Source organism: Mastacembelus armatus, unplaced genomic scaffold (assembly GCF_900324485.2).
Source record: "Mastacembelus armatus unplaced genomic scaffold, fMasArm1.2, whole genome shotgun sequence".
Taxonomy (NCBI): Eukaryota; Metazoa; Chordata; class Actinopteri; order Synbranchiformes; family Mastacembelidae; genus Mastacembelus; species Mastacembelus armatus.
Genome location: NW_022872866.1, coordinates 446,772 through 470,535, shown reverse-complemented (window position 1 = coordinate 470,535; position 23,764 = coordinate 446,772). Strand labels below are relative to the sequence as shown.

At 46.7% G+C, this 23,764-nt stretch overlaps 3 protein-coding genes across 6 annotated transcripts; 2 read left to right on the top strand and 1 right to left on the bottom strand.

Moving 5' to 3' along the window:
• Nucleotides 1–2,048: 2,048 nt before the first annotated feature.
• On the top strand, nucleotides 2,049–4,657 carry LOC113140201 (E3 ubiquitin-protein ligase TRIM21-like). The gene is made up of 2 exons (XM_026323989.2): nucleotides 2,049–2,356; nucleotides 2,632–4,657. Exon 2 carries the CDS (start codon nucleotides 2,641–2,643, stop codon nucleotides 4,276–4,278), a length of 1,638 nt encoding a protein of 545 aa, XP_026179774.1. The 5' UTR covers nucleotides 2,049–2,356; nucleotides 2,632–2,640; the 3' UTR covers nucleotides 4,279–4,657.
• An 825-nt stretch (nucleotides 4,658–5,482) lies between these two features.
• On the top strand, nucleotides 5,483–9,483 carry LOC113140206 (ras-related protein ORAB-1). The gene is made up of 6 exons (XM_026323996.2): nucleotides 5,483–5,675; nucleotides 6,691–6,763; nucleotides 6,841–6,936; nucleotides 7,026–7,121; nucleotides 7,603–7,734; nucleotides 8,253–9,483. The coding sequence occupies exons 1-6, from the start codon at nucleotides 5,662–5,664 to the stop codon at nucleotides 8,448–8,450; spliced, it is 609 nt and encodes a 202-aa protein (XP_026179781.1). The 5' UTR covers nucleotides 5,483–5,661; the 3' UTR covers nucleotides 8,451–9,483.
• Nucleotides 9,484–11,457: 1,974 nt separating this feature from the next.
• Nucleotides 11,458–22,825, bottom strand: aftpha (aftiphilin a). Of its 4 annotated transcripts, none has more exons than XM_026323981.2 (10): nucleotides 22,638–22,825; nucleotides 18,775–20,421; nucleotides 17,279–17,442; nucleotides 16,362–16,491; nucleotides 15,723–15,779; nucleotides 15,384–15,506; nucleotides 14,843–14,906; nucleotides 13,777–13,860; nucleotides 13,410–13,533; nucleotides 11,458–12,822 (listed from the first exon to the last, which is right to left on the bottom strand). In XM_026323981.2, exons 2-10 carry the CDS (start codon nucleotides 20,383–20,385, stop codon nucleotides 12,681–12,683), a joined length of 2,499 nt encoding a protein of 832 aa, XP_026179766.1. In that variant the 5' UTR covers nucleotides 20,386–20,421; nucleotides 22,638–22,825; the 3' UTR covers nucleotides 11,458–12,680. The 4 variants fall into 4 exon arrangements, with proteins under 4 accessions (XP_026179766.1, XP_026179767.1, XP_026179768.1 ...); XM_026323982.2 differs by having other exon boundaries at nucleotides 14,843–14,903; XM_026323983.2 differs by lacking the exon at nucleotides 13,777–13,860.
• Nucleotides 22,826–23,764: the final 939 nt, after the last annotated feature.

Genomic DNA, 23,764 nt, shown 5'->3' with positions numbered 1-23,764 from the left:
CTGCTGCTCTACAGCCAGGAAGCACAGAAAACCTCATCAGGTCCAGGTTTGGTGCCTGTGAACAGAAGTCTGATGTGCTTCAGCTGAACCTGAACAGTGACATGAACCAGGCCAGGATCGGGTCAGAACTAGACACGTCTATAGAGTAAACTCAGAAGTCTTTGAAATCCCGCTACCACAGACACCTCAGAGACCCAGACTCCATGTTGTGTGGACTCCAGTAGGACTCTGTCTGGGCCTGATTTAACCAAGACCCCAGTGAGTCTGCCTGGCTCGCTTTGTTTACTCAGGGGAAATGTGAAACAAATGTGAAGGTAGCAGACCCCCCATCCTGCTCACACAGCCACAGGTCAGAGTGTGTGTGGTTTAAAGAAGCATCTGGTCTGATCTGATGTGTCCTCACATCCAACAGGCCTAAGTCCTCAACTCCTGTACTACACTACAAATACCACAGAGTACAAATCCTCTTAGTCCAAGTGTCACTGCAGTAAAAGTCCAAAAGTACCATCATCCAAATGTACTTGAAGTATCCAAAGTAAAAGTACTCATTGTGCAGAATGGCCCATTTCACATGAATGGATCTGATATTATTGATTCTAATTATTGATGATTATTGTGTTGATCACTTTAATGCTGGAGCTGGTAAAGGTGGAGCTGATGTTCTTGTATTAATTATATTAATGCTGATGAGATCTGCTTCCAGCTGCATCTTTATGTTCTGGTTATAAACAAGTGACACGTTACTGCACAAATTATTATTAGAAAGATCAGGGAAGTTCAGTGTCACAGAATTTAAACAATCATCCACTTTCAACAGCCCCTCATGGACTTCCACCTGTTCACCGTGATCATTTCACAATCAGCCATTTGTTCTGTAAAGTTCTATCAAAGGAAACTGGTGGAAGGACAGTTTGAGTCTTTTTGATGCTACAGAAGAAGACCTGGTCTCTGAAGGAGTGGCCTGACGTTTGGAAAATAAAAGTAGCAGGAAGTTAAGGTGGATTCCACGCTGATGTGCAGTGGAAACAACGCTGCAGCTGATTTTGAGCCTCAATGTCGGATTAGTTCCAAAATAAAATAAATGAAATGAAAATAAATGAAAATGTTTGATAACTGCTGAAATCACATCAGTTCCCCTGAGACTGGATCATTGATAATCAGTATTGCACTGACTTCTGTCTGATTGATGATTGATTCTTAACCGTGACATGGACTCCCATGGTCCCTGGCCCACCCCAAACCTCCTCCATCCTCCTGCCCGCTCCCCCTCTCCACCTGTCTCACGGTGACTCCCGGCTTCTCCAGCACCCTTGTCCCTTTCTCCTGGTACTCCTCCCTCATCATCCAGAAGTTGTCCTTGTCCTTCATGATGACGGCGAGGATGGTGGCGCCCAGGAACACCACGTGTTTACGCCGAGGGGGGTCCTCTATCCCGATCCTGAGTGTCTGCAGTAGAGATGTGGTGGAGAAAAGGAGAAGATAATAACATGATGAAACCTGTGGTGCCATGTCAGCACCTAAACAGACTGAGGGGATTTTGCAGAGCGGGCAGAGTTTCCACCTCATTATCTGACGACCTGACTGTAGTTTCAGTACCTCCTAGTGGTGAATACTCTTACGGCACATGGTGGCTCTGGAGAAGAGGCAGTGACAGAGCTGATCAAATCTTCCACCCACAGAAGTTAAACTACGTATATTCACTCCAGAACTGAAGATCACCTGAAAATACCACTAACCTGCGACATCCCACTAAAAGGACATATTTCATCGAGAAGAACAGAGACCACTTAGGTCTCTCATTAAACCACCCAGCCCGGCAGTGGGAAGCCTCCAATAAGGACTGATCAAATACCCAGACGGTGACCTGAGTCCTTTAACACTGAGTATCTGCTGATCCTGGTGTCTTGGTCCAGAGTGGTTTTACAAAATCTGATGGAGCAGATAAAACTATTGAAATCACACATGTTGCTGTGAAACTGTCCACACTTCCTCTTTCTGTGTTTTTGCCACAAGGTTCATTTGTGACTCATGGTCAGAGAAACCAGAATGTGGCTGAGCAGGACACAAAGTGGTCACTCCTTCAGCAAAATAAAACCAAATCAACAAATAACGAAGCTGATTATCTCTTATTATCCATTAATATCTTTCTTATTATCTCTTCTTGACGACCATATGTTCAGCGGACGGCTGTACAGACAAAGGAGGACAGAGCAAATAAAGGACAAACCAGAGGCAGGACAGAAAACCAATAGGTGGAGCAAACCAAGAGAGGACGTTTCAGCGTCACTGTCCTCAGACGATACTGAACGTTTGTCAGTGACAGCAGAGACTTTAAAGATCATCAAGACTTTCAGTGGTGAGTACTGCTGATAATAACAATCTGGGAAATGTTTGAGACATTTGGGTGGTGGTTTCTTTTACACTCATGTGTACAACATCTATTATATTGTATAATCAGCATTAAAATCTGCTCCTGACCAGAGCTGGATCAACCAAATACCTGACTTTTTGACCAGAAATGGTCTGATGTTAGATTTTTATTTCCCCTGTAATTTAATTACTGTAGTGTAAGAATTACCAGCAGGAATTCATTCATTGAAAGTATTTCTACACTTTGACATTTGTCCTCAGTGTGTAGACATGTCTGCTGCCAGCTGTCTGAGATCTGAAGACCAGTTCCTGTGCTCCATCTGTCTGGATGTGTTCACTGATCCAGTCTCCACACCATGTGGACACAACTTCTGCAAGAACTGCATCAACCAACACTGGGATGTTAATGACAGGTGCCAGTGTCCAATGTGTAAAAGGGTTTTCAACCCAAGACCTGAGCTGCACATCAACACCTTCATCTCTGGGATGGTTGCTGAGTTCAGACATGGAGCTCAACACAAAGCCAGCAGCAGCAGCTCAGACCAACAAGCTGCCAAACCAGGACAAGTTCCCTGTGACGTCTGCACTGGAACCAAACTGAAGGCCCTGAAGTCCTGCCTGGTGTGTCTGGCCTCCTACTGTGAGACTCACCTGGAGCCTCATCTGACAATGTCAGGTCTGAAAAGACATCAACTGATCCAGCCTGTGGACAACCTGGAAGGCAGGATGTGTAGGAAGCACGATAAACCTCTGGAGCTGTTCTGTAAGACCGACCAGACATGTGTCTGCATGCTCTGCTCTGTTTTAGACCATAGGACACATGAGTTTGTTCCTCTGAAAGAAGAAGGTGAAGGAAAGAAGGCAGAGCTGGGGAAGACACAGGCTGAAATTCAGAAAATGATCCAGAAGAGACGAGTGAAGATTGAGGAGCTCAAAGAGTCAGTGAGGATCAGTAAAGCAGCTGCAGACAGAGAGACAGCAGAAGGTCTTCAGGTCTTCACTGCTCTGAAGGACTCTGTTGAGAGAGGCCTGGAGCAGCTGATACAGGAGATCGAAGAGCAACAGGAAAGTACAGAGAAACAGGCTGAAGGTTTCATCAAAGACCTGGAACAGGAAATCTCTGAGCTGATGAAGAGAAGCACTGAGGTGGAGCAGCTCTCACGCTCTGAAGACCACCTCCACCTCCTCCAAAGCTTCTCCTCCCTGAAAGCTGCTCCACCCACCAAGGACTGGACAGAGGTCAGAGTCCGTCCTTCATCACATGAGGAGACTGTGGTGAGAGCTGTGGCTCAGCTGGAGGACACACTCAGGAAACAAAGGAAGAAGCTGGTTAAGGCTGAGCTGAAGAGGGTCCAGCAGTTTGAAGTGGATGTGACTCTGGATCCTCATACAGCAAATCCATGGCTCATCCTGTCTGATGATGGGAAACAAGTGAATTATAGTGATGTGGAGAAGAAACTTCCAGACAACCCAGAGAGATTTTCTACAAGTCTCTGTGTCCTAGGAAATCAGAGTTTCTCTTCAGGCAGATTTTACTTTGAGGTTCAGGTTAAAGGAAAGACTAACTGGGATTTAGGAGTGGTCAGAGAGTCGATCAACAGGAAAGGACTAATCACACTGAGCCCCGATGATGGTTTCTGGACTATATGGTTGAGAAATGGAAATGAGTACAAAGCTCTTGATGACCCTCCAGTCCATCTCTCCCTGAGGTCTGGTCCTGAGAAGGTGGGGGTGTTTGTGGATTATGAGGAGGGTCTGATCTCCTTCTATGACGTAGATGCTGCAGCTCTTATCTACTCCTTCACTGGCTGCTCCTTCACTGAGAAACTCTACCCGTTCTTCAGTCCTGGACTTAATCATGGTGGTAGAAACAACATCCCTATAATTATTTCACGTCTCACTCATTAATTTCATCACTAAGTAGATGAATTACTTTATTTCCTACACAAAAAAATCTGTTTTCATCATGATAACAAACCTGGGTGTGGACTGTCGTCACATGATTTCAACTTGAGCAAATTTCCCTAAATTTTGACCTAATACAAAGTCCCATGACTTCACTTGGTAATGACACTGTGTCAAAAGTCATCTTTGTCCTCGGCCAAAAGAGGAAGATTCTCAGCCCCACTAAGAAGCACAGCAGATATTCAGGCCATTTTCATGCTGTCAGCAACCTTCCTGCTGTACGGGTAAATGAACGATTGTGACTTTGCACCATGATCCTATAAAAATACTCTCTGAAGATTATATTGTTATACTTTCTACCAAAAGTTCAACAAACCTCTGAAAACGGCGTATGTGTCCTATAAACTGATGTTACATAGTTCCAGCTGTTTACACCTCAGCAGACACAACTCTAGATCCAGCTGTTGTCACGTCACAGGTGTCAGATTTCACTCAGCACTCTGCCCTGATTGGCTGACGGAGTGCTGGCGTCACAGAGTTGGTTTGCTCATGTGCCTTTGAAGCTCAGATGTCAGGGAGGTGGATAGCCACGCCCCCTCAGCAGCAGCGATACACACCTGTCCTAGCTGGTCGCTATGGGCTGTAAACATAAGAAAAACAGGTTTTATACAGAGTTATAAGTTTATTTGTAAGTTTGTTACAGCAACCATTTTATGATACAGTTATTAACTGTGTAAGAAAGACATTCAGATCTCATTGGTCTTCATTTTAAGTTTAGGAAATAAAATGAACAGCACTGCTGAAATGTTTTGTGGTATTTCAGTCTCATCATATTGGGCCATAAATGTGTATATTATGTAATAATAATAATGTGTATATTGAAGCTTGTTATTTGACAAACTGTGTGGCAGGAATTTCATTCTGGTCATACCTGTGATCTTTTTAAGTCAAGTTTTGATTCTTTTGATTTTTATAATCCACACTGACAAAGATGTGATTAAATTGGACGTGTGCTCCACTGTATGTGATTCTCTTTATCAAAAAGTAATAATTATAATAAATAATCATAATAATACACTGGGAAAACACTCATTAAAGGTCTGGCGATGTTATTTTCCACATTTCCTGTCAACTTGTACGTAAAAACAGTGTGAACGCCCATTGCTAGGAAACTACAGCACCCATAATTCCTATCCTGTGCCGTTTCCGGGTAGGTAGCGTTGACAGCCATGTTTGATTCGATTATGCTGTTCTGTCTGCGACAACCAGTTTAGCCAGATCCTGACAAAACGGTGTTTTTCTTAAAGACGAGACCAACGTTGAGGTTCACCTGCGACCAGCTTCATCCACATTCACTATAACAACAGTTACACGCTGCAGTCAACGATGAATCCCGAATAGTAAGTCAGAGTTTTCATGTCGATCGCGACAGTTCGGGCTGAGCTGTCACTTAGCAAGGGAAGCTAAGCTAAGCTAAGGATAGCTCCGCGGGCGGACCGGTCCAAAATGAACGTCAGCTGCTTTGTGTTGGAGCTGAGGGCTGGGACACGCACCGTCCCGTGACCGCGGTGTTGTCGCTGTCGCCAGCTCAAGTCTGTCAACGGTTTCTGTCCGACAACACCGATTAAATTTCCGCATCTTTGCGTTTCATCTGCGGTGATAGTTGGCTCCCCTACAGTCAGCTAGCAGCTAGCATGCTAACGGTGAAGAGCTGCGCAGCGTTACCGGGATGCGGGTTCTAGTGTTCCGGTTTCAAAGTCACAGTGACGGATGTGTAGCTCAGGACAAAGTCTGGTCAGGGAGCAAGAACCGAACAAAGCAAAGCCCTTTGGTTTAACGGAGACTGTGGCACAAAGGGGAAGTTACTGCGGCGGCTCCTGGTGCGGGTTAGGTAACGTCAGGGTTCCTCCGCCGCAGCTACCGCAAGTTTTCATCATGAATCACGGGAGCTCATGGACTGTCAGCTCTAGTCCATCCGGAACCCTAGACCCAGATGTAGTCCATCCGGAACCCTAGGGCCTGATGCAGTCCATCCGGAACCCTAGACCCAGATGTAGTCCACCCGGAACCCTAGGCCCAGATGCAGTCCATCCGGAACCCTAGGCCCAGATGTAGTCCAACCAGAACCCTAGCCCTGATGTAGTCCATTCTGAACCCTAGGCCCAGATGTAGTCCAACCAGAACCCTAGCCCTGATGTAGTCCATTCTGAACCCTAGGCCCAGATGTAATTTGACTTTGCTCTAAAACAACAGCTACGGACATGAAGGATTAATTGACCAGTTTATAAGTTTTCTGTGTTTTGTCCTAATAAGTGACGTCACATTAACGAGTTGGTCATGTCATAATAAATGACAGGTCTGAGTTTATTATTAAAACTAGTGAGTTGAATGGTTTTTCCATCTCTGTCCTCACAGTGACTATTTATTCAAGCTGCTCCTGATCGGCGATTCTGGTGTTGGAAAGTCTTGTCTCCTGCTCCGGTTTGCAGTAAGTGTCTGTTTACAGCTGCAGCTCCAGGCTTTCACTGCGATGGTTGATCACCACCTGTGTGTGTTTTGTCCTAGGACGACACGTACACAGAGAGCTATATCAGCACCATCGGGGTGGACTTCAAGATCAGGACCATCGAGCTGGACGGAAAGACCATAAAACTTCAGATTGTAAGTGGGCCGCAGCGTAACGGGTCCGTAAACACGTAAGTCGTGATGAGAGTCCGATCGGACTGACGAGCTCTGCTTTGTTTCCTCAGTGGGACACGGCCGGGCAGGAACGATTCCGTACCATCACATCCAGCTACTACAGAGGAGCTCACGGCATCATAGTGGTTTACGATGTGACGGATCAGGTCAGTGCTCGGCCGTGTGTGTGTGTGTGTGTGTTCTCCACAGTTCCTGCAGATTCGTTAGAGCTGTTCATGTGTGACGACTCCAACGAACCTGCTGCTGCCTGTGCCGGAGGCTGACTTGAGCTGGCCTTGAGGTAGGGCGATGTCATCTGCTTGTCCGGTCTGGTTGGACCAATCACAGAGCTCCAAACAGACACAGAGCAGTGTCCTGTTCTGTTTCTGGGCCTGCACATCCACAGTTTCCACACACTTCCTTCCTCATGAGATCAGGAAACGTTTGCCGAGTCCGTGTCTTTGTGTCCTTGTGTGTGTGATAAACAAAGGGGGCTGCTGCTGTTTGAAACAGTCCTAATGTTTTTGTGCTGAGCCTCAGTTACAGCTCGCTGACACAGCCTGGTTGCGGTTTCTGAAAGCAGACGTCCGTGTGTGTGTGTGTGTGTGTTAACATGCTGATGATGTCATCTTCCTGCTCCGTCCTCAGGAGTCCTTCAACAACGTCAAACAGTGGCTCCAGGAGATCGACCGCTACGCCAGCGAGAACGTCAACAAGCTGCTAGTAGGCAACAAGTGTGACCTGACGACCAAGAAGGTTGTGGATTACACCACGGCTAAGGTACGGCAGGCCTCTGACACTGTAACCTCTCCTGAACCACTTCAACTTCCTCTGCCTAAAATATATAGTTCAATTTTCTTAACTGCCTGTGGCTTCATTTTTACATTGTCAGGCTGTAAAAGTACCTGCTGACCTCACAAAAGATATCTGCATTGCACGTCTTTCACTTTCTCTTTTTGAATGGCCAGTATAGACTACCGCCCCCTGCTGGTAAGGAGAGGTATTTCCTCTCCTCACAAACCGTACGTGCTGGTTGGTCGTCAGCTGGAGTCTTTGTGCTGTGTTCAAGGACACTTTTTTTGTGTCAGTGGTTTTAGTTGCATGTGAGGCCAAAAACCTTAAAAGGCTCTGAATTCTCTTCCTTTACAAAAGTCTTCATTATATTAGTGAACTCCAGACTTTTGGTCCAAATATTTACCTTCTGTGTCGCAGCAGCTCCGGAGCTTTCGGTCTTGCTGCAAAGTTTTCCTCAGTAGATAGACTCTGCTCATCTCCTCAAACTCTCCTCTGCTCACCAGGAATTTGCTGACAACCTGGGCATCCCTTTCCTGGAGACCAGCGCCAAGAGCGCCACCAATGTGGAGCAAGCCTTCATGACCATGGCGGCCGAGATCAAGAAGAGGATGGGGCCCGGGGCCACGGCCGGCGCCTCGGAGAAGTCCAACGTCAAGATCCAGAGCAAGCCAGTGCACACCTCGTCCGGAGGCTGCTGCTGAGACCCGAAGGCTGCCACGACCCAAGTCTACCGAGCCCACGACCAGTCTCAATTTTACTACGCTCCACAGAGAGGAGGGAGAGGCAGAAGAGGGCTGCTTTGTAATTATGTGTACACCAGACCCCCCCACCCCACCCCACCCCTTGAAAGTCAGCAATAGGACAGTAAGCCCATCCATCCCCACAGAACACACCTGGCCTTTGTTTTTCTTACTTTACCAAAACACACTCATAGTGGAAAACCAATGTTAGATTTTAACAGTGTGTGACGTTAACCAATGAACGAAAACACAAGTAAACAGCTTTGGTTCTGTATCTGTTCAGCTCTGCCCGCCCTGCTCTTTTCTTTAAGTTTGTTCAACGAGTCACTTTTGTAAAACTGAAGAGAAACTACAGAGTTGTGTTTATGTCGCTGTGGAAACAGCACGACTTCGGCCCGGATCTCCTCATGTAGAATTAGTAAGCACTTCAAATGCAGCACATGCTTCGACCAGCACCATGCATGTTAGACCCGACCACGCGCTCTCAGTTGCATCTGGAATGCATCATGAGGCGAGCAGCTTCCTGCCAACGCCACACCCAGGAAACGCTCCCGTAACGCCGCCTGTCGCCCCGAACACCCACGTGCCTCTGGTACTCTGGTGGTGTTGGCATATCCCCCCCCCCCCCCGCGCCCTCAGTCCTGTGTTCCTGAAGAGCCTGTTCATGACAGCAGTTACATTCCCGTGTGTTAGTGTGCTCGGCTGGGGTCGTGTCCAATAGGCATGTGCTACATTGGGAGGCTAACGTTTCTCCGACAACAGCACAACCACAACAGGAGAACTTCAATCATCTCTGCTCCAGAATCATCTAGAAACTGTATATATTTATACATACATGTAAGAAGTGATTTGCTAATTGTGTAGAGAAGCAAATGAAGCGAATGAGCTGAAAAGTAGCTGGAGTTAGAAAATCTCAGCACGTGATTTGTGGTTGCGGACGTGACATTTTTGTGGCACTGTGTCTACTATTAAACAATGAAGGAGATCTTTGATAGCTGCTCGTCCTGGTGTTTTTTTTTCCTCACTCGCACCTGGTCTCACTTTCCTCTGAAACCTGTTAACCCTCCGCTGCAGGAACATGAGTCAGTGAATGTCTGTCATTCCAGGAGAAAGTGTCGAACTAATGTGTCGCCAGTTTTACTGAATTATTTCAAAACCACCAAACACAGTCTGCTTCACTTTGTCTGCTCAACTTCTAAAGAAAATTAAATAACCACTTCTTTGTTAATGTTTTACAGACAAACTGACTCAGAAAATAATGATCAATAAATGATTTTGTTAATAATTAATAATCTCATACTGTAGCTGGTGACATAGGTATTAGCAGTTATTCTGTTAATACCATGAACCTGCTCTAACATCTGTCCATCACCTGTAGACCTGTGGTCCTGTCACCAACAGACCAAATGTTTATTCAAACCTGTCACTGAACTCACCTTCGCCGTCAGCAGGTGGGCCTGTGTTACACAAACAAGCTACATGCAAACCCAACATCAGCCAATGAGGCGCTCAGGTGTGTGGACATTTCAGGTGATCACATTCTTACATAAACCGAAAGGTGCACCTGAACAGGTGTGAGCTCAGGGCCACCTCAAACAGCAGGCTGACGATCCATCGTACAGCTCAAGGAGAGAAACACAAACCCAACAGGTCTCACCTTGTGGAAGTAGAAAACCCAGATGTTTCGGTCTGTGTCACTTCCGGTCGTGACGACTGACGCCGACATGTCTCGGGGCTCGTAGCATCGTTTTCCTGTAATCTGTTTTTAAAGAGACAGCGTGTGTCCTCAGGTTTATTTCTCCACGTGTCATTGACACAACAGAAACACCTGAAAAACCTGCTGCTGTGGGTCAGGGTCCCGCATTCACAGTCACTGTTCTGGCTTCACCAGGACAGTTCAAAGGTCACAACAGGGAAGTGCTCGGTGCTCCAAACCACACTGAACACAAACAGTGTCACAGTGTCAGTGTGTGGTAAACAAGCTACAACCAGGCATCTAAGCTGTTACAGTTCACATCAGCAGAGGGCGCTGTCACTGTACTAATGCATCAGGAACACAAAGACGACAATAAAGACGAGGAGCCCTGGTGGACCACAGAAGCTGCTGGCTGACTGGTCCTGAGAGGAGCAAAGGACGTGCAAACCCACATACCCCCACACTAAAGACCAAATGTACTTGAAGTATCCAAAGTAAAAGTACTCATTGTGCAGAATGGCCCTTCTCACGTTAAACATGTCCTTTCGCTGGACATTTACCCCTTTATGGAATTTACTGAGTCGGTTTGTTAGGAACCCCAGTGTCGGACCCAGTCGGTTTGTTAGGAACCCCAGTGTCGGACCCAGTCGGTTTGTTAGGAACCCCAGTGTCAGACCCAGTCGGTTTCTTAGGAACCCCCGTGTCAGCCTGATTAGTCAAATCCAACAGTCCTGCAGTAATCCAACTTCATGACGGTGATAAGGCTGTTTCACAGCTTTGGCCTCGGTGATAGAAAGGAGTGAACAAAATAACAGCTGTTGGTGAAACAGGACGAGCCCCCAGGTTTATCTGGTGGCCCTCTGGAGGGCTGAAACCCACTGGACCAAACTAAGTGTACGTGACATTTAAAACCAGCTCTACTTGCAGAAGTAACAGGATCAGTAAAACACAGTAAAACCTGAACTTTGTGGTACTTTACGCATATTTTTCAAAAAACTTTTTTTACGTTGACTTCCTGTACTACATAGTGGCTGGAACTTTCTACCTCAGTCACTGTCTCAGCAAAAGGGAGGATTTCACCTGTGCTGGTTATTTCTCTGCTTCTTTTCCTACAGACTCGACATATTTTCCAAAGACTTTTAAAGTTTTTGACCTTCATGTCGTTAACGTTCAGTCCACCCCAAAATACCCACACACGCCCCACAACATGTCAGGTGAGTTCAACTTCCAAACATCTGTCCGCAGCAGAAACAAGAAGGAAAAGTCTTTTTCTCTTAAATTATTTTTAATTTCTTGTGTACACTAAAAGTAAAATTTACACACTTATCGTCTCAAGAGAACCTGGGCATGCACGATAACCTTTCGACAGGCTCTTCAAGTGATTCTGTTGTTTTCCATAGGAATTTCCCCGTACATTTTACAGTCCATAGTTTAACTGTACACAGTCTAAAGCCACAGTGAACTATGATTACATCCATTTCATCTTTACAATGTGCAAAATCCTCCTGGGACACGGGGCTGACAGTAGTATGACAACAAGAGAAAAGCACTTCTTCATATCAGGGTCAGTGAGCAGGAGCCGACACATGGAAGCAGACGTTGGTCCCTTAATTCCCTTCTGATGTGAGTCGGCCTCCACTGCTGAGAAACTTTAGTGGTTTGAACCCAAATGTCCCATTTTTCCCCCCAAAACAACAAGAGCTTACAGGAAGCGCGTGGACACAATCAAGGAAGGAAACTCGTTTGTGTCCCGCGGCCTCGACAGCAGGAACATCTGTAAAACTTAAACATAGAATAAAAAATAAAAGGACGTCAGCTCAGCAGATTAACCAGCGATCGATGGGTGGAAGTTTTTCAAACCGGACATTAAAAACTTAAGATTCGTCCTGTGCACCGGAGGCAGCAACAGCGGAGCTGGAACATGATTTGTGTTAAAAAGCTACGTTAAATAATAAAACGATGACAGAATGGACACGGTGGGTTCAAGAACATCTGGCTAAAATCATCTGGCTGAAGCTAAAACCTAAGGCCCTAAACACAGGAAGGGGACAAACATCCAGCCGGATTTGCAGGCAGTGTGGTATCAAGTCGATAAATATATAGATTTGATATATATGTATATAAATGTATTAATTTATAGATATTCCACTTCATTTGATTCTAAGAGCTTCAGTGTTTCCTTCACAGACATGATCACACAGAAAATCCTCCTCCAAAAGAAAAACCACCATGAAATCCCTGATTATATACACAATGACTCCTCCACACAAGAACAGCACAGGCCTCTCCCTCATCTACCGTGTTATTGTGCAGGTCGCCCACGCCACGTCCAAAATCTACGCTCCGGAGAAATGAGTGGAAAACCAAAAGTAAAAAAAAAAAAAAAAGTATGAAGTGAGCTGCAGCAAGAGAAAAGAAGATGGACAGACATACAGTGGGTGGAGCTAAGTGTGGGTGGGTGGGCTCAGTCATGGGTGCTGGTAGGGGCCGGGGCTTCAGTCTGGCATGGCTTGGGAGCCGAGCGGCGTCAGCGTGGCGGGGAACATCAGCACCTTGGCCTGCATGAAGGACAGATCGGGCAGACCCGCGATGACTTTGGACGCCTCCTCGCTCAGGTTCTCGTCTTTCCTCGGCTTCCTGCCAAACAGGAAATGACAGAACACAAGTGAGCGCTCACCTGGCTGCACCTGTGGAGCTGAACCAGCAGCTGAGGCAGCACTTTTCACACATCAACTACACTCACTCTACGCTCTGCTGGGTTTGTGACTCGTGGACTTACAGCTTTAAGGTCTGGTCTAGGTAAGGTTTCAGGAGCGATGCGGTTCTTGTTAAATCTGAGGCAGCTGAAGCGGGTTTGTCTAAACCTCGTCTGATAAAATGTCGGGTTAGTTCTGGCCCTGAGGTTTCTCTGGAATGAAGTTGAGCAGTAACTTCGACTCTTTAGGGAAGAACATTCGAGCCAGCAAATAACTTTTTTTTTTTTTTTGTTGAGTTCGGACTTTAAAGTCTGGGCACAAACTTCAGTCATGCAGGAGGGGAAGTGTTGCATTTTTCTGCCTGTTTGATTTAAGGTCTGAGTTCTGTGAATAAATCCAGAACTCTAAAAACATCCTATAGAAGACCAAATGCTCTTCTGTAATTCTTCATCGCCTCATTCATCATTTCAAAAAGTGAAGTGTCGATACTGTGTTTTCATTGAGGCTGCACACGAACAGGCCAATGACCTGGTGGAGGTGCTGGTCTTCTCCATCGTGGACATGAGGCGAGCGAAGGCGTCGGCCACACGGCTCCCAGAGCCGCCAGGGTCCAGTTTGGCCGTGGTCAGTTCGTACAGCTCAGGGTCCACACCTGGAACCGAGACAAAGGATCAATGTGTTCACATCAGGTTTACAGGAGTGTAACCTGAACACACAAAAACAGATTGATTCACTTCAGTTCATTCAGGTTTTTGCTAAAGTCTTCATGTAGACACACACACACACACACGCACACGCACACGCACACCAAAGGGTTTCACAAGTCCAGACCGTGAAGGGGCCATGGACCAGAGCTGGGGGAGAAGCAGAGACGGATTAGTGAGCAGCTGCTGACCTGGGATGGACGGGGCGCTGCCGGAGCCTGAGTCCTCCACAGGACCAAAGAAGTCCAGGTTTAACAGAGACGAGCCTCCGCTCGCTGCACAGCCGGGCGGCCGAGGTTAACACACACAGAGAGAGAGAGAGAGGAAACCAGGAACATGCTGCAGTGTCAGTGACCAGAGGAATGTTAACACAGCACTAACCAGCTGAAAGAGCAAAAATCCACCATCACACCCTCTGGGCAGGTTCAGACCTACAGCCGCTCACATTCAAGACCCAACTATCTGGACTCTTCTGTTTAAAAACACAGAAAATAATTTATCTGCACTGAACCTCAGCTGGTGTCTCGGACACGAGTCCTGCTCGTCTCTGATAAACTCCAAACTCTGTGCTGCAGGTTTATTTTAGCCAATCCCAATTCTACGCTGCCTCCTTTCCTGGTTCGACTGCAGGAGAAGGATCCCTGACCAGGTCTGATTATTTCCATTACTGGGTCATCAGTGAAAACAGTCTCAGACTCTTCATTTCCAACGATGGGAAAACCTAAACTACTGTAGCTTCCATTTCTATGGAGCAGCAAAGCAGTTCAGCACCACAGAGCGTGCACAGGTGAACTGTGCATGTGCAGCCCCACCTGGAAGACTCTCGACTGGAAATGCGACACCAGCCCGATCGCCCAGGGTGCACGTCTGATCGTGAGGTGTGTTTAGGGTGGATTTTTCCCTTAAAGAAGAACGTATCTACAAACATGTTAACAGTGTGACAGGATGTGAAAATGCCACCAGCCACATGCTGCAGACATGTTCAGACCAGCTGAGACAGAAATGATGCACACACACACATGACGGCAGCAAACGGTGGCAGCAGCTGATGTGATGAGGAGATTAAATACAAGGTGGGAGGTTTAATGTTGTAAATCCTGGAGGTTTGGGGCCAGTTTCACTGACTGTGCGTTTCCTGTGAGCAGCAGAGGTGGCTGGTGCATTTTGACAGGCTACAGGAGACACTGCAGGGGTTACAAGGGTGCAAGGAAAGACGAGAGCAGGCAGGGAGGGTGCAGGGCGGCGGGGGTCACCTACCATCCAGAGGGTTGGTAAGGCCACTGCTGCTCCAGTCGAACTGGACGGGTGGGAGCGCCTCCTGCTGGAGGAGCAAAGAGGAGTTCAGGTCAGTTTACGTGGTGTTGCCCCCCTGCTGTTTCAAAGTAAACCTGACATTCATCATCATCCTGAGCCACACGTCTCCACACACCATCCAGCTGCCACTAACACACATTACAGACCACGTGTGGATTCATCCACCCCTGAAAATTGCCCCCAACCAATGACCTGGTTCCTTCGGTTTGATAAAACTAGTGAGCAGCTGCTTTAGGACATCACTGAAACTATCTGTGAGGTGTTCTGACAGATTTACGTCATCCACAGGAACCAAAGGGCTCAGGGCTAAGAGCCACAGACAGGAAGGAATCAGGTTATCAAATGTTTCAGTGCTTTGGTCCTGTGCCTGCCTGGGTCTCAACCTGAAGCCTGTCCTGAAGTACAGCCTGTAAAACCTCTTCAAGGTAAATTTGTGACCTTCGGCCACAGAAATGAAAGTGACTGTCGGGGCGCTGAGTCTCACCTGGACTGTGTCTGAGGAACAGGAGCTTTTCTCCGGAGCCACTGCAGACGCCTGAGCTATCGAAGCGATCATCTCTGCTGCAGAGACGGGTTTCACAGGCTCTTTGGTCGGTTCCAGCATCCCCTACAAACGAGCACACTGTTGGTGACAACTCAGACAGACCACATGTCGGGATGAATTTAAGGGAAACACGAATAATTTATCTGTTTGATGGAACGATGCAAACATCATGACATTTTAAGGAAAGCAGGTGCCAAAGGTTTCAGTGCAGCAGAGAAGCGTCCCAGCTGCAGGGCCGTGACTCTGTGAAACACAGCAAATGCTCCTGAGGAGACTCACCAGGCCGGCGGCGTACATGGGCACGATGACCGGCTGCTTCCTCTGCCCCGTGAACAGCTGCGGACATTAAAGCAGCAGGTTAGAGAAGCACTGCTGGAGGTTCATGTAAAAACTGGACAGATGTCTGACAACACTGGTACTGACACTGAAAAACATATCTGATTGTCTCATTTTCATTTATCTTAATTCTCATTGATCTTCTGATTCCTGGTGTGTCAGTGGTTTTCAGTGTTCACTGTGATGTTTTCTCATTAGTATGTAAATTATATGCAGAACATGATGTCATCACGCCCTCCTTAGCCCCTCCCTTGACACGAAAACATTGACAGAAAGCTGAACCTGAAAACCAGCGACAGTAGCAGAGCAGAGAAATGATCACCTGATCAATAAATGCTGTTTCTGGATCAGATCAATATGTGGAGCTCATTAAAGCTCAGAGCATCTTTATTTGGATCAGTCAAAACAAAAGTCAGTTTACATCAGTAAATATCAATCACTGATCAATAGTTGGAGCTATATGTCCACATTAATGAGTCGGTTCCATTAACGCTAAGCTGGATCAACTAAAGAGATCTGATAAGTGGACTGATCTGGATGTGATCAGATGTTATTGATCCTAACACTAGTGGGGAGACTTACGATGTTCCGGGTGTCGATGCCCAGGCAGCAGAGCAGTGCTTTGTTGCAGTGGGAGCCCCCCCACTGGTATCTCAGGCCCAGCGCCTCGTGGATGTCCTGAAGCTGCGTCCACACGCCGCCACGCACAGACCTGCTCCACCCACAGACATGCAGAGACAAGGCACCGACAGGCTTTTAAAGACACTGAATCTTTATACAGCGGCTGCGCTTGAGTAGAAAATAAAAGCTGCAGTGAAAACGACTCGTGGGATTCTGAGGGTTTTCTGCTCAGACTCCGACACCACATCCAAACATCCACAGATACAAAAACCACTGAGCACAGACAGGAGTCGTTCTGTTCAAACCACCTGCCGAGGGTTGAGCCTTGTTCTGTCCAGATGTTCGAAAGGTGTTAAAGCACCAGGCCTTGTAATACTAACCATCAATCATCAGTCTGGGCCTGAGGCTCAAACATAAAGTATTGAATCTCCAATATTCCCTCCTGCCATCATTTCCCGACAGTGATTTCACCTGTCTACCTGGGGGAGCAGTGCTGGTGGGCGGAGCATGATCAATAGGCTAATTTGCATATAGCTAAATACTAATATCAAATGATTCTCAACCAAGTCCAGACACGTTTCCAGGTTTGCTAAACTTTTACTTTTAGAAAATAAAGTTTTCATAGCACAGTATTTTTTGTGCCTGAAGATCACCGACACCGGAGCTCAAGGACTAAATGTTTGTTGTGTTTCGTATGATGTGCATTAAATGTTAGAGAAAACTGACTGAGGTTTCAAGCAGAGACTGGAGACTAATTTGTATCAGGAAATAAATATAAAGCCAATACAACTTTCAATAAAAACTAACAATTCAGTGATTGGTACCTTTTCTGAGGCTTCAAACACGAAAGATCTGGTCCAATGAGGAGACGCACTCACCTGCTGCTTGGTGAACTCTGCTCCTCCTCGGCTCCTGGCTGGGATTTTTCCTCTGGACACTCCAGCAGGATCTTCAGGGACTCCACCTCGTCCTCCACCAGAGGGGCGGCAGTCTGAGGGAAACTGATCTGAAACAGCTTCTCCAGACGGCTCGACAGTGACGCCTGCAGAGAGCACAGCAGCCGAACACTTACGCCCTGAAGACTCACTTTAGGGATGTTTGATCTCAAGGCCTGTTAACGCACAGACTGGACCTTTGGATTGAATGAGTCTGGTTTGAACTGGGAGGAATTGGAGCTTTGTGTAACATTAGTGACTACCAGGAACCAGAGCATCAACTGGACTGACACATTTACTCCTTAGTCAGCTAACGCTAGCTTTGGACTGTCCCATCATTATCACAGACGGTGAAGTAACCACAGGCACCAACTGTCCCGTCGTGATGACAGTGAACTAACCACGGGCACCAACTGTCCCGTCGTTGTGACAGACAGTGAACTAACCACGGGCACCAACTGTCCCGTCGTTGTGACAGACAGTGAACTAACCACGGGCACCAACTGTCCCGTCGTTGTGACAGACAGTGAACTAACCACAGACACCAACTGTCCCGTCGTTGTGACAGACAGTGAACTAACCACGGGCACCAACTGTCCCGTCGTTGTGACAGACAGTGAACTAACCACAGACACCAACTGTCCCATCGTGATGACAGACAGTGAACTAACCACGGGCACCAACTGTCCCGTCGTGATGACAGACAGTGAACTAACCACGGGCACCAACTGTCCCGTCGTTGTGACAGACAGTGAACTAACCACGGGCACCAACTGTCCCGTCGTTGTGACAGACAGTGAACTAACCACGGGCACCAACTGTCCCGTCGTTGTGACAGACAGTGAACTAACCACAGACACCAACTGTCCCGTCGTTGTGACAGACAGTGAACTAACCACGGGCACCAACTGTCCCGTCGTTATGACAGACAGTGAACTAACCACGGGTTGTGGTTACAACCAAAACCAGTTGTGCTCATGGATTTACTCAGCCTAATGTAGACGTGACACGAGTGGAATGTCATTCAGCTCAGAAACCTGAGCAGGTGACATTCCTGAAGGCGGAGCCTGTCTATGCCCCCCTCTGCCTGTCAGTCGCCTCAGTTTGAACGTCATTTTCACTTGTGTTGCACTAGGAGTTAAAGTTTAGCATGAACATAAACGTTTTTACTTTAATATTATATTCAATAGAATCAAGTCATCTAACACTAGTGACTACTCAACAAAATTAAATATACACATATAACCATAAATTAACTGACATTGTTAATAAGACATAAGTTGGAAAAACATTTTTATTTGGATGAACTGTCTGTTGACTCCACATTTCCTCAAACTGGTTCTTTGCCATAAAACCCAACATGACTAAATTCAGTGTACTCATGATGTGGGGACATGCATGATTCCCAGTGTGACCAGTTTACTTGGCACGTTGCTTACCGAGTGACTGTCTGTCCTGCTGGTTTCCTCGCTGACTGCAGGTGGTGCACTTTCGTGCCACTCCTCCGCCTCCGCCTCCGCCTCATCTCGGCTCTCTGTGGGAGGAGCGATGTCGTGCTCCATGCTGAATGCTGCCCAGGACTCCCCCTCCACCTCCTGCTGCTCCCCAAAGGCACTCCACCCTGCATCCGCCTGTCCGTCCACACCTTCCACTGCTGAGCGGAAATTCCCAAAACTGTCACTGACTGGGAAGTCTGCAAACTTGCTTCCATCCTCCCCCTCATTTCCACTGGTGTGAAACTTAGGGGAGTTAAAGTCACCAAAGTCATCATTGTCCTCCTCTTCTGGGTTTGCAGCTTCCTCCGACCTGCTCTGCTCCTGATGGACCTCCGACTGCTCGAAATCTGCAAATCCCGGACCAGCGAAGGAGCCAGTGTCTCCAAAGTCTCCAAAGTCCTCGTCGTCCTCTGCCAGTTGACTGTGGTCGGCGGGGGTGGAGATATCCCCGTGGAGGGGTGGAGAAGGCACTGAGCCCGTGGTGCTCATGTCACCGTACTCCTCCAGAGCTTCAGTGGACAGCAGTCGGCCCAACGATGTCTCCGTCTCTGTCTCTGTATCATTCCCAGAACCTTTCTCATCCGTCTGCCCGGCCTCATTGTCTGCAGCGGCATCAGGTGACAGGTCACATTCACTACAGTCTGCAACGTCTTTGGACTCGTTCCTACTGGCTACGTCCATCCCATTGAGAGTGGGGGGTCTGTTAGTGCAACCCACCTCTGAGGTGGAGGGCTCATGTGCAAAGGCTACGTCCCTTTGTTGAGAGTCTGTGTGCAAACCCCGGTTTGTGTTGCACGAGCCTCCCAGTGCCTCAGCTGGAACAGATCTGGAATCTGAGCCAGATGTGTTGGGTCCAGTTCTGCTTGTGTCCCTGACATTGTCCTCTGAAGTCATTCCCTGCTCTGTATTACAGTGCTCAGTGTGGCAGATGGCCCCTGCCAGCCAGCAACCCCCTATGGAACTGTCCAAGTCCTCGCTTGCTGTGTGGCTGTGAGGTCCTTCAGCATTGGAAAAAGCAGCAAAGTCTGCAAAATCGTCCTCTGGGCTGCCGACAGGGTCGCTGCCCGTGTCCTCTGTGGACGTTTCTTTTGTGTGAGAGCGGACAGAATTCTGCGGGGAGGGGCTTCCCTGAATGTCAAAGGTTGCAAACCCGTTTGTTAGCACCTCTGTGCCTCTGTCGTTACAGTCAGCGGGCTGGATGTCAGCTGAGTCGCTCACCAAGAAATCCAGGGAGCTGGAGAGGATCTTTTTCTTCTCAGTTCTTTCTGAAGGGCCTGTTGGCATGACGCCATTAGACCTGGACAGCTCATTATTAGGGTTGTGGGTGCCGTTGAATCCCATCGCTCCTTTGCTGTTGATGAGCTCAGGGGGGGACGTGGCAGACAAAGCTTGGGCCTGGTTGAAGGTGGTTGGGGTGTCAAATTCTGTAAAGCTGATGCTGTTTGGGATCCCAGGGAAGGTGCCGAAATCTCCAAACTCATCGTCATCTTCTTCAGCACCTTCCTCCATCGGGGGCGGAGAGGAGGAGTACATGCGGATCACGTCTGGCTCCATGGTTCTCTGGCAAACAACAAATCCTCCAGGCTACACCTGAGAGAGCAGAAAAGACCTGGTCAGAAACCAATTGTATGTCACGGGAGATGTGGCAATGGAAACATGTCATTAGGCTCCAGTCTGGATTCATAAACACAACAAGTAAATCAGGACAGCACTGAGTGCAGCAGCACAGTGGTGCTGCTGGACAAACAGGGCTAATGTGTGGCTTGATTAAATTAGTAATGCACGAACAGAACAGAGTGGTGTCAGACTGATGGTAATGAAGTAGTAATGAGAAACTAGTGCTGTGAGACAGAATTAAGACAGAGCTGTAACAAAGTGAGTATGAGGAAAAAAATACTGCAGCTTCTGACCCAACAAGTTCTACTCAAACTCTTCACGTGATGTTTACACACACGCGTGGCTGCTGACGGAGCCTGTAGGAGCTGACTGTGTCAACACGTCTCAGAAACACACAGAAGGAAGAGTCTGGGTTTGTGTCCACAATCATCAGCAACAGTTGAGAATTTACCCTGCAGGAAGAAGATGAAGAGGCCCGGCAAGAACCATAGAGTTTGGTATCAATGACAGGAAAAACAAAAATGCTATGAAAACGTTTGTGCTTTAATTAGTTTAAGTCAAAGTGTATCCTTGGTTTAACTTACTCAATTACACCATTGTTGACTATTTTAGTTATTAATAGTAAACACTTATAACTGGTCATAACTTGTTATTTACAGGACTTAATGCTTTTCTGTGTGTATTTAATCACAATAATGTTTGGGAGAAAATTTAAAGATGTCACTGAATTGTGGGAAATATTTTAACCATTTTAGTTACTTGAGATCTTTAATAATAGAGCAGTTTATAAAGAGAATAACAGGAGCTGCCCTTCCATTTATATTCACAGTCTATCTACAGCTTTCTTATCTTGATTGTCCACACTAAGTTTACTATAACACTTGTTCCATTCTCAACAAACGCGTGTTTCCTGCCTGTCTGTCTGTCCTGGAAGATGGTTGCTCCTTTTCATGTTTTTCCACCTTTACTTCAGTCTAGGAACAGAGGCTGGTGACATAAATCTAGGACTGTGGCACTGGGTTAGATATCTGATTTGCCTACAAGGAGGTACAGCAAATCAACATGTCCATTTAGACCATTTTACAGAATTCAGCCTTCCAACGGAGTTTTAATTTTACTGTGCTGTAAACGGAGGTTCCTGCTTCTGACCATATGAGAGGCTCAAACCACCTTGGTTAAAAGAGGAAGCCCTGTTTGCCTTCCCAAACACCAACCAGGAGCAGTGGGTGGCGTCTAACCGTGTATTTGTCTGCTGGCCTTATCTCACAATACCTGGGAGCAGGTGGTGACACCCAGTCGCTGCTGACCTGGAATAAAGTCATTCTAGTCCAGGGAGACCAGTTTATATACACGTTGAACCTGCCCCCACTTTGTTCCCCAGAAAGCGAAACCTGAGTGAAACCAGCTGTTCTGGACCAGCAGCTTCATAGAATCTCCGCTCATTATTAGTAAATTCAACATGTTACCGATTAGCACGAACTACCGGTGATGCCGTTAATCTCTACTGACAGCTGTTCATGTCGTTAACTACCTGTCCGGGCTCCGCACCGAGTTAGCCAAGTTTCACACGTTTCCCTCACCTGCCTGACGCTGCTGCTGCTTCAGAGAAGCTAGGAGGCTAGCGCAGCTAATGTAGCCTCCAGGCTGGCTAGCATTAGCTCAGCAGAAACAGCCGAGTAGAGTCAGAAAACCAACAGAGTGGGGTTGGTTTGACACGGCACGGGCAGGAAGGTTAATTAGCCGGCGGCTAATCAACATACAAGGCCGACACACTTCTCCGAGACCGGGTGAAACGGCAGCTAACGTAGCTTAGCCGAGTTAGCCTGTGCAGAAACGGAATGAGCGCTTAACGGACTCACTAGTTTGTTGCTACTTCACCGAGTCGGTTAAATAGTTAAACAACAACAACAACACAAATAATCTCAGAACACGAAGTTTCAGATACAAGAGAGTGAAAGTCCAGTACATTCGCTAACTGCGCAGCTAACACTAACGCATATCTCCCTACCTTTACTTTTAGCTTAGCGTTAGCTTTACTGTTAGCTGAGCTTTAGCTTTACTTTTAGCATTAGCTTAATCTGCAGCTTTACTTTTAGCATTAGCATTAGCTTTACTTTTAGCTTAGCTTTAGCTTCTCGTCCTCCGGCTCGGTCTGCTTCCCAGAGACGTAAACAAGCGGCGGAACTCACCGTGAGCTGTTGTCCACTGAAGTCCATGACTCGGGAAAGACAGCGCGGTCCTCGGGTTGTCAGAATGAGCCCGCTAGACCGGGCAGGACGGCGGAAAGTGAAGGTTGAGTCAGCCGGCGGCTGCTGCTACCCTGCCCCAATATCACCCAGCATGCACCGCTGTGGCAGGTCGGGTGCTTCTCCTGAAACTTTCAAGGTTTACATAGTGAGTACATTTACCTAAGTAGTATTGTCAAGTACTTGTACTTTACTTGAGTATTTCCATTTTTTGCTGCTTTAAACTTATTTCCCACCAAATTTCAGAGAGAAATCTTTTCGTCTTTTTACTGCACTACATTTATTTGACAGCTGCAGTTGCTTTGTAGCTTCAGATTATATATTTATTATACAGGCTATTTACAATGAGCAAATAAAGGATGGTGTTTAACTATAGACAGTTAAGACAAGCTACACCCCTATTGCTACAGTACAGAAAGGAGTCTGGTTAAAATCAGATCCATAATGTTAATACTAGTAATATTAATGGTCCTAATATTAATCATCACTGGTGAAAGAAGTATTCAGATCCCTTACTAAAGTAAAAGTAACAATACTACACAACTAATAAAACTCCTGCAGACTGTGCACAGCGAGTACTTATGTAGAAAAAAATTGTCCCTGTCAGTTTTTTACTCTGATATAACCATGTTTTTAGATTCATGTTACTGCTGTAGTTAAAGTACTTGTATATTCAATGTACTGTTGTGTATTTAATATACCTCAGAATATTTACAGTGTCCTGTGAGAACCACATATCTGTTCAGCTTTGTGGTCAAAATGGAAATTTAATGTGAACTAAAGTTATTAGTTACATGTCATGCAGCAAAAAGCACAATACTTCCTTCTGATATGTAATGGAGTATAAGTATAAAGTAGCATGAAATGGAAGTAAATACAAGTACATGAGTAAATGTACCAAGTCACGTTTTACCACTAATATTGATATTATGTTTTTAAAACAGATCCAAAGAAGCAAAAAAAAAAAAAAAACAAAAAACAGAAGATTCAAACAAGTCAAATGTAAAAGACAACAAAGCACCAGTAAACAAACGCTGATCCAGGAACAGCCAGAAGAACCTCACCACAGG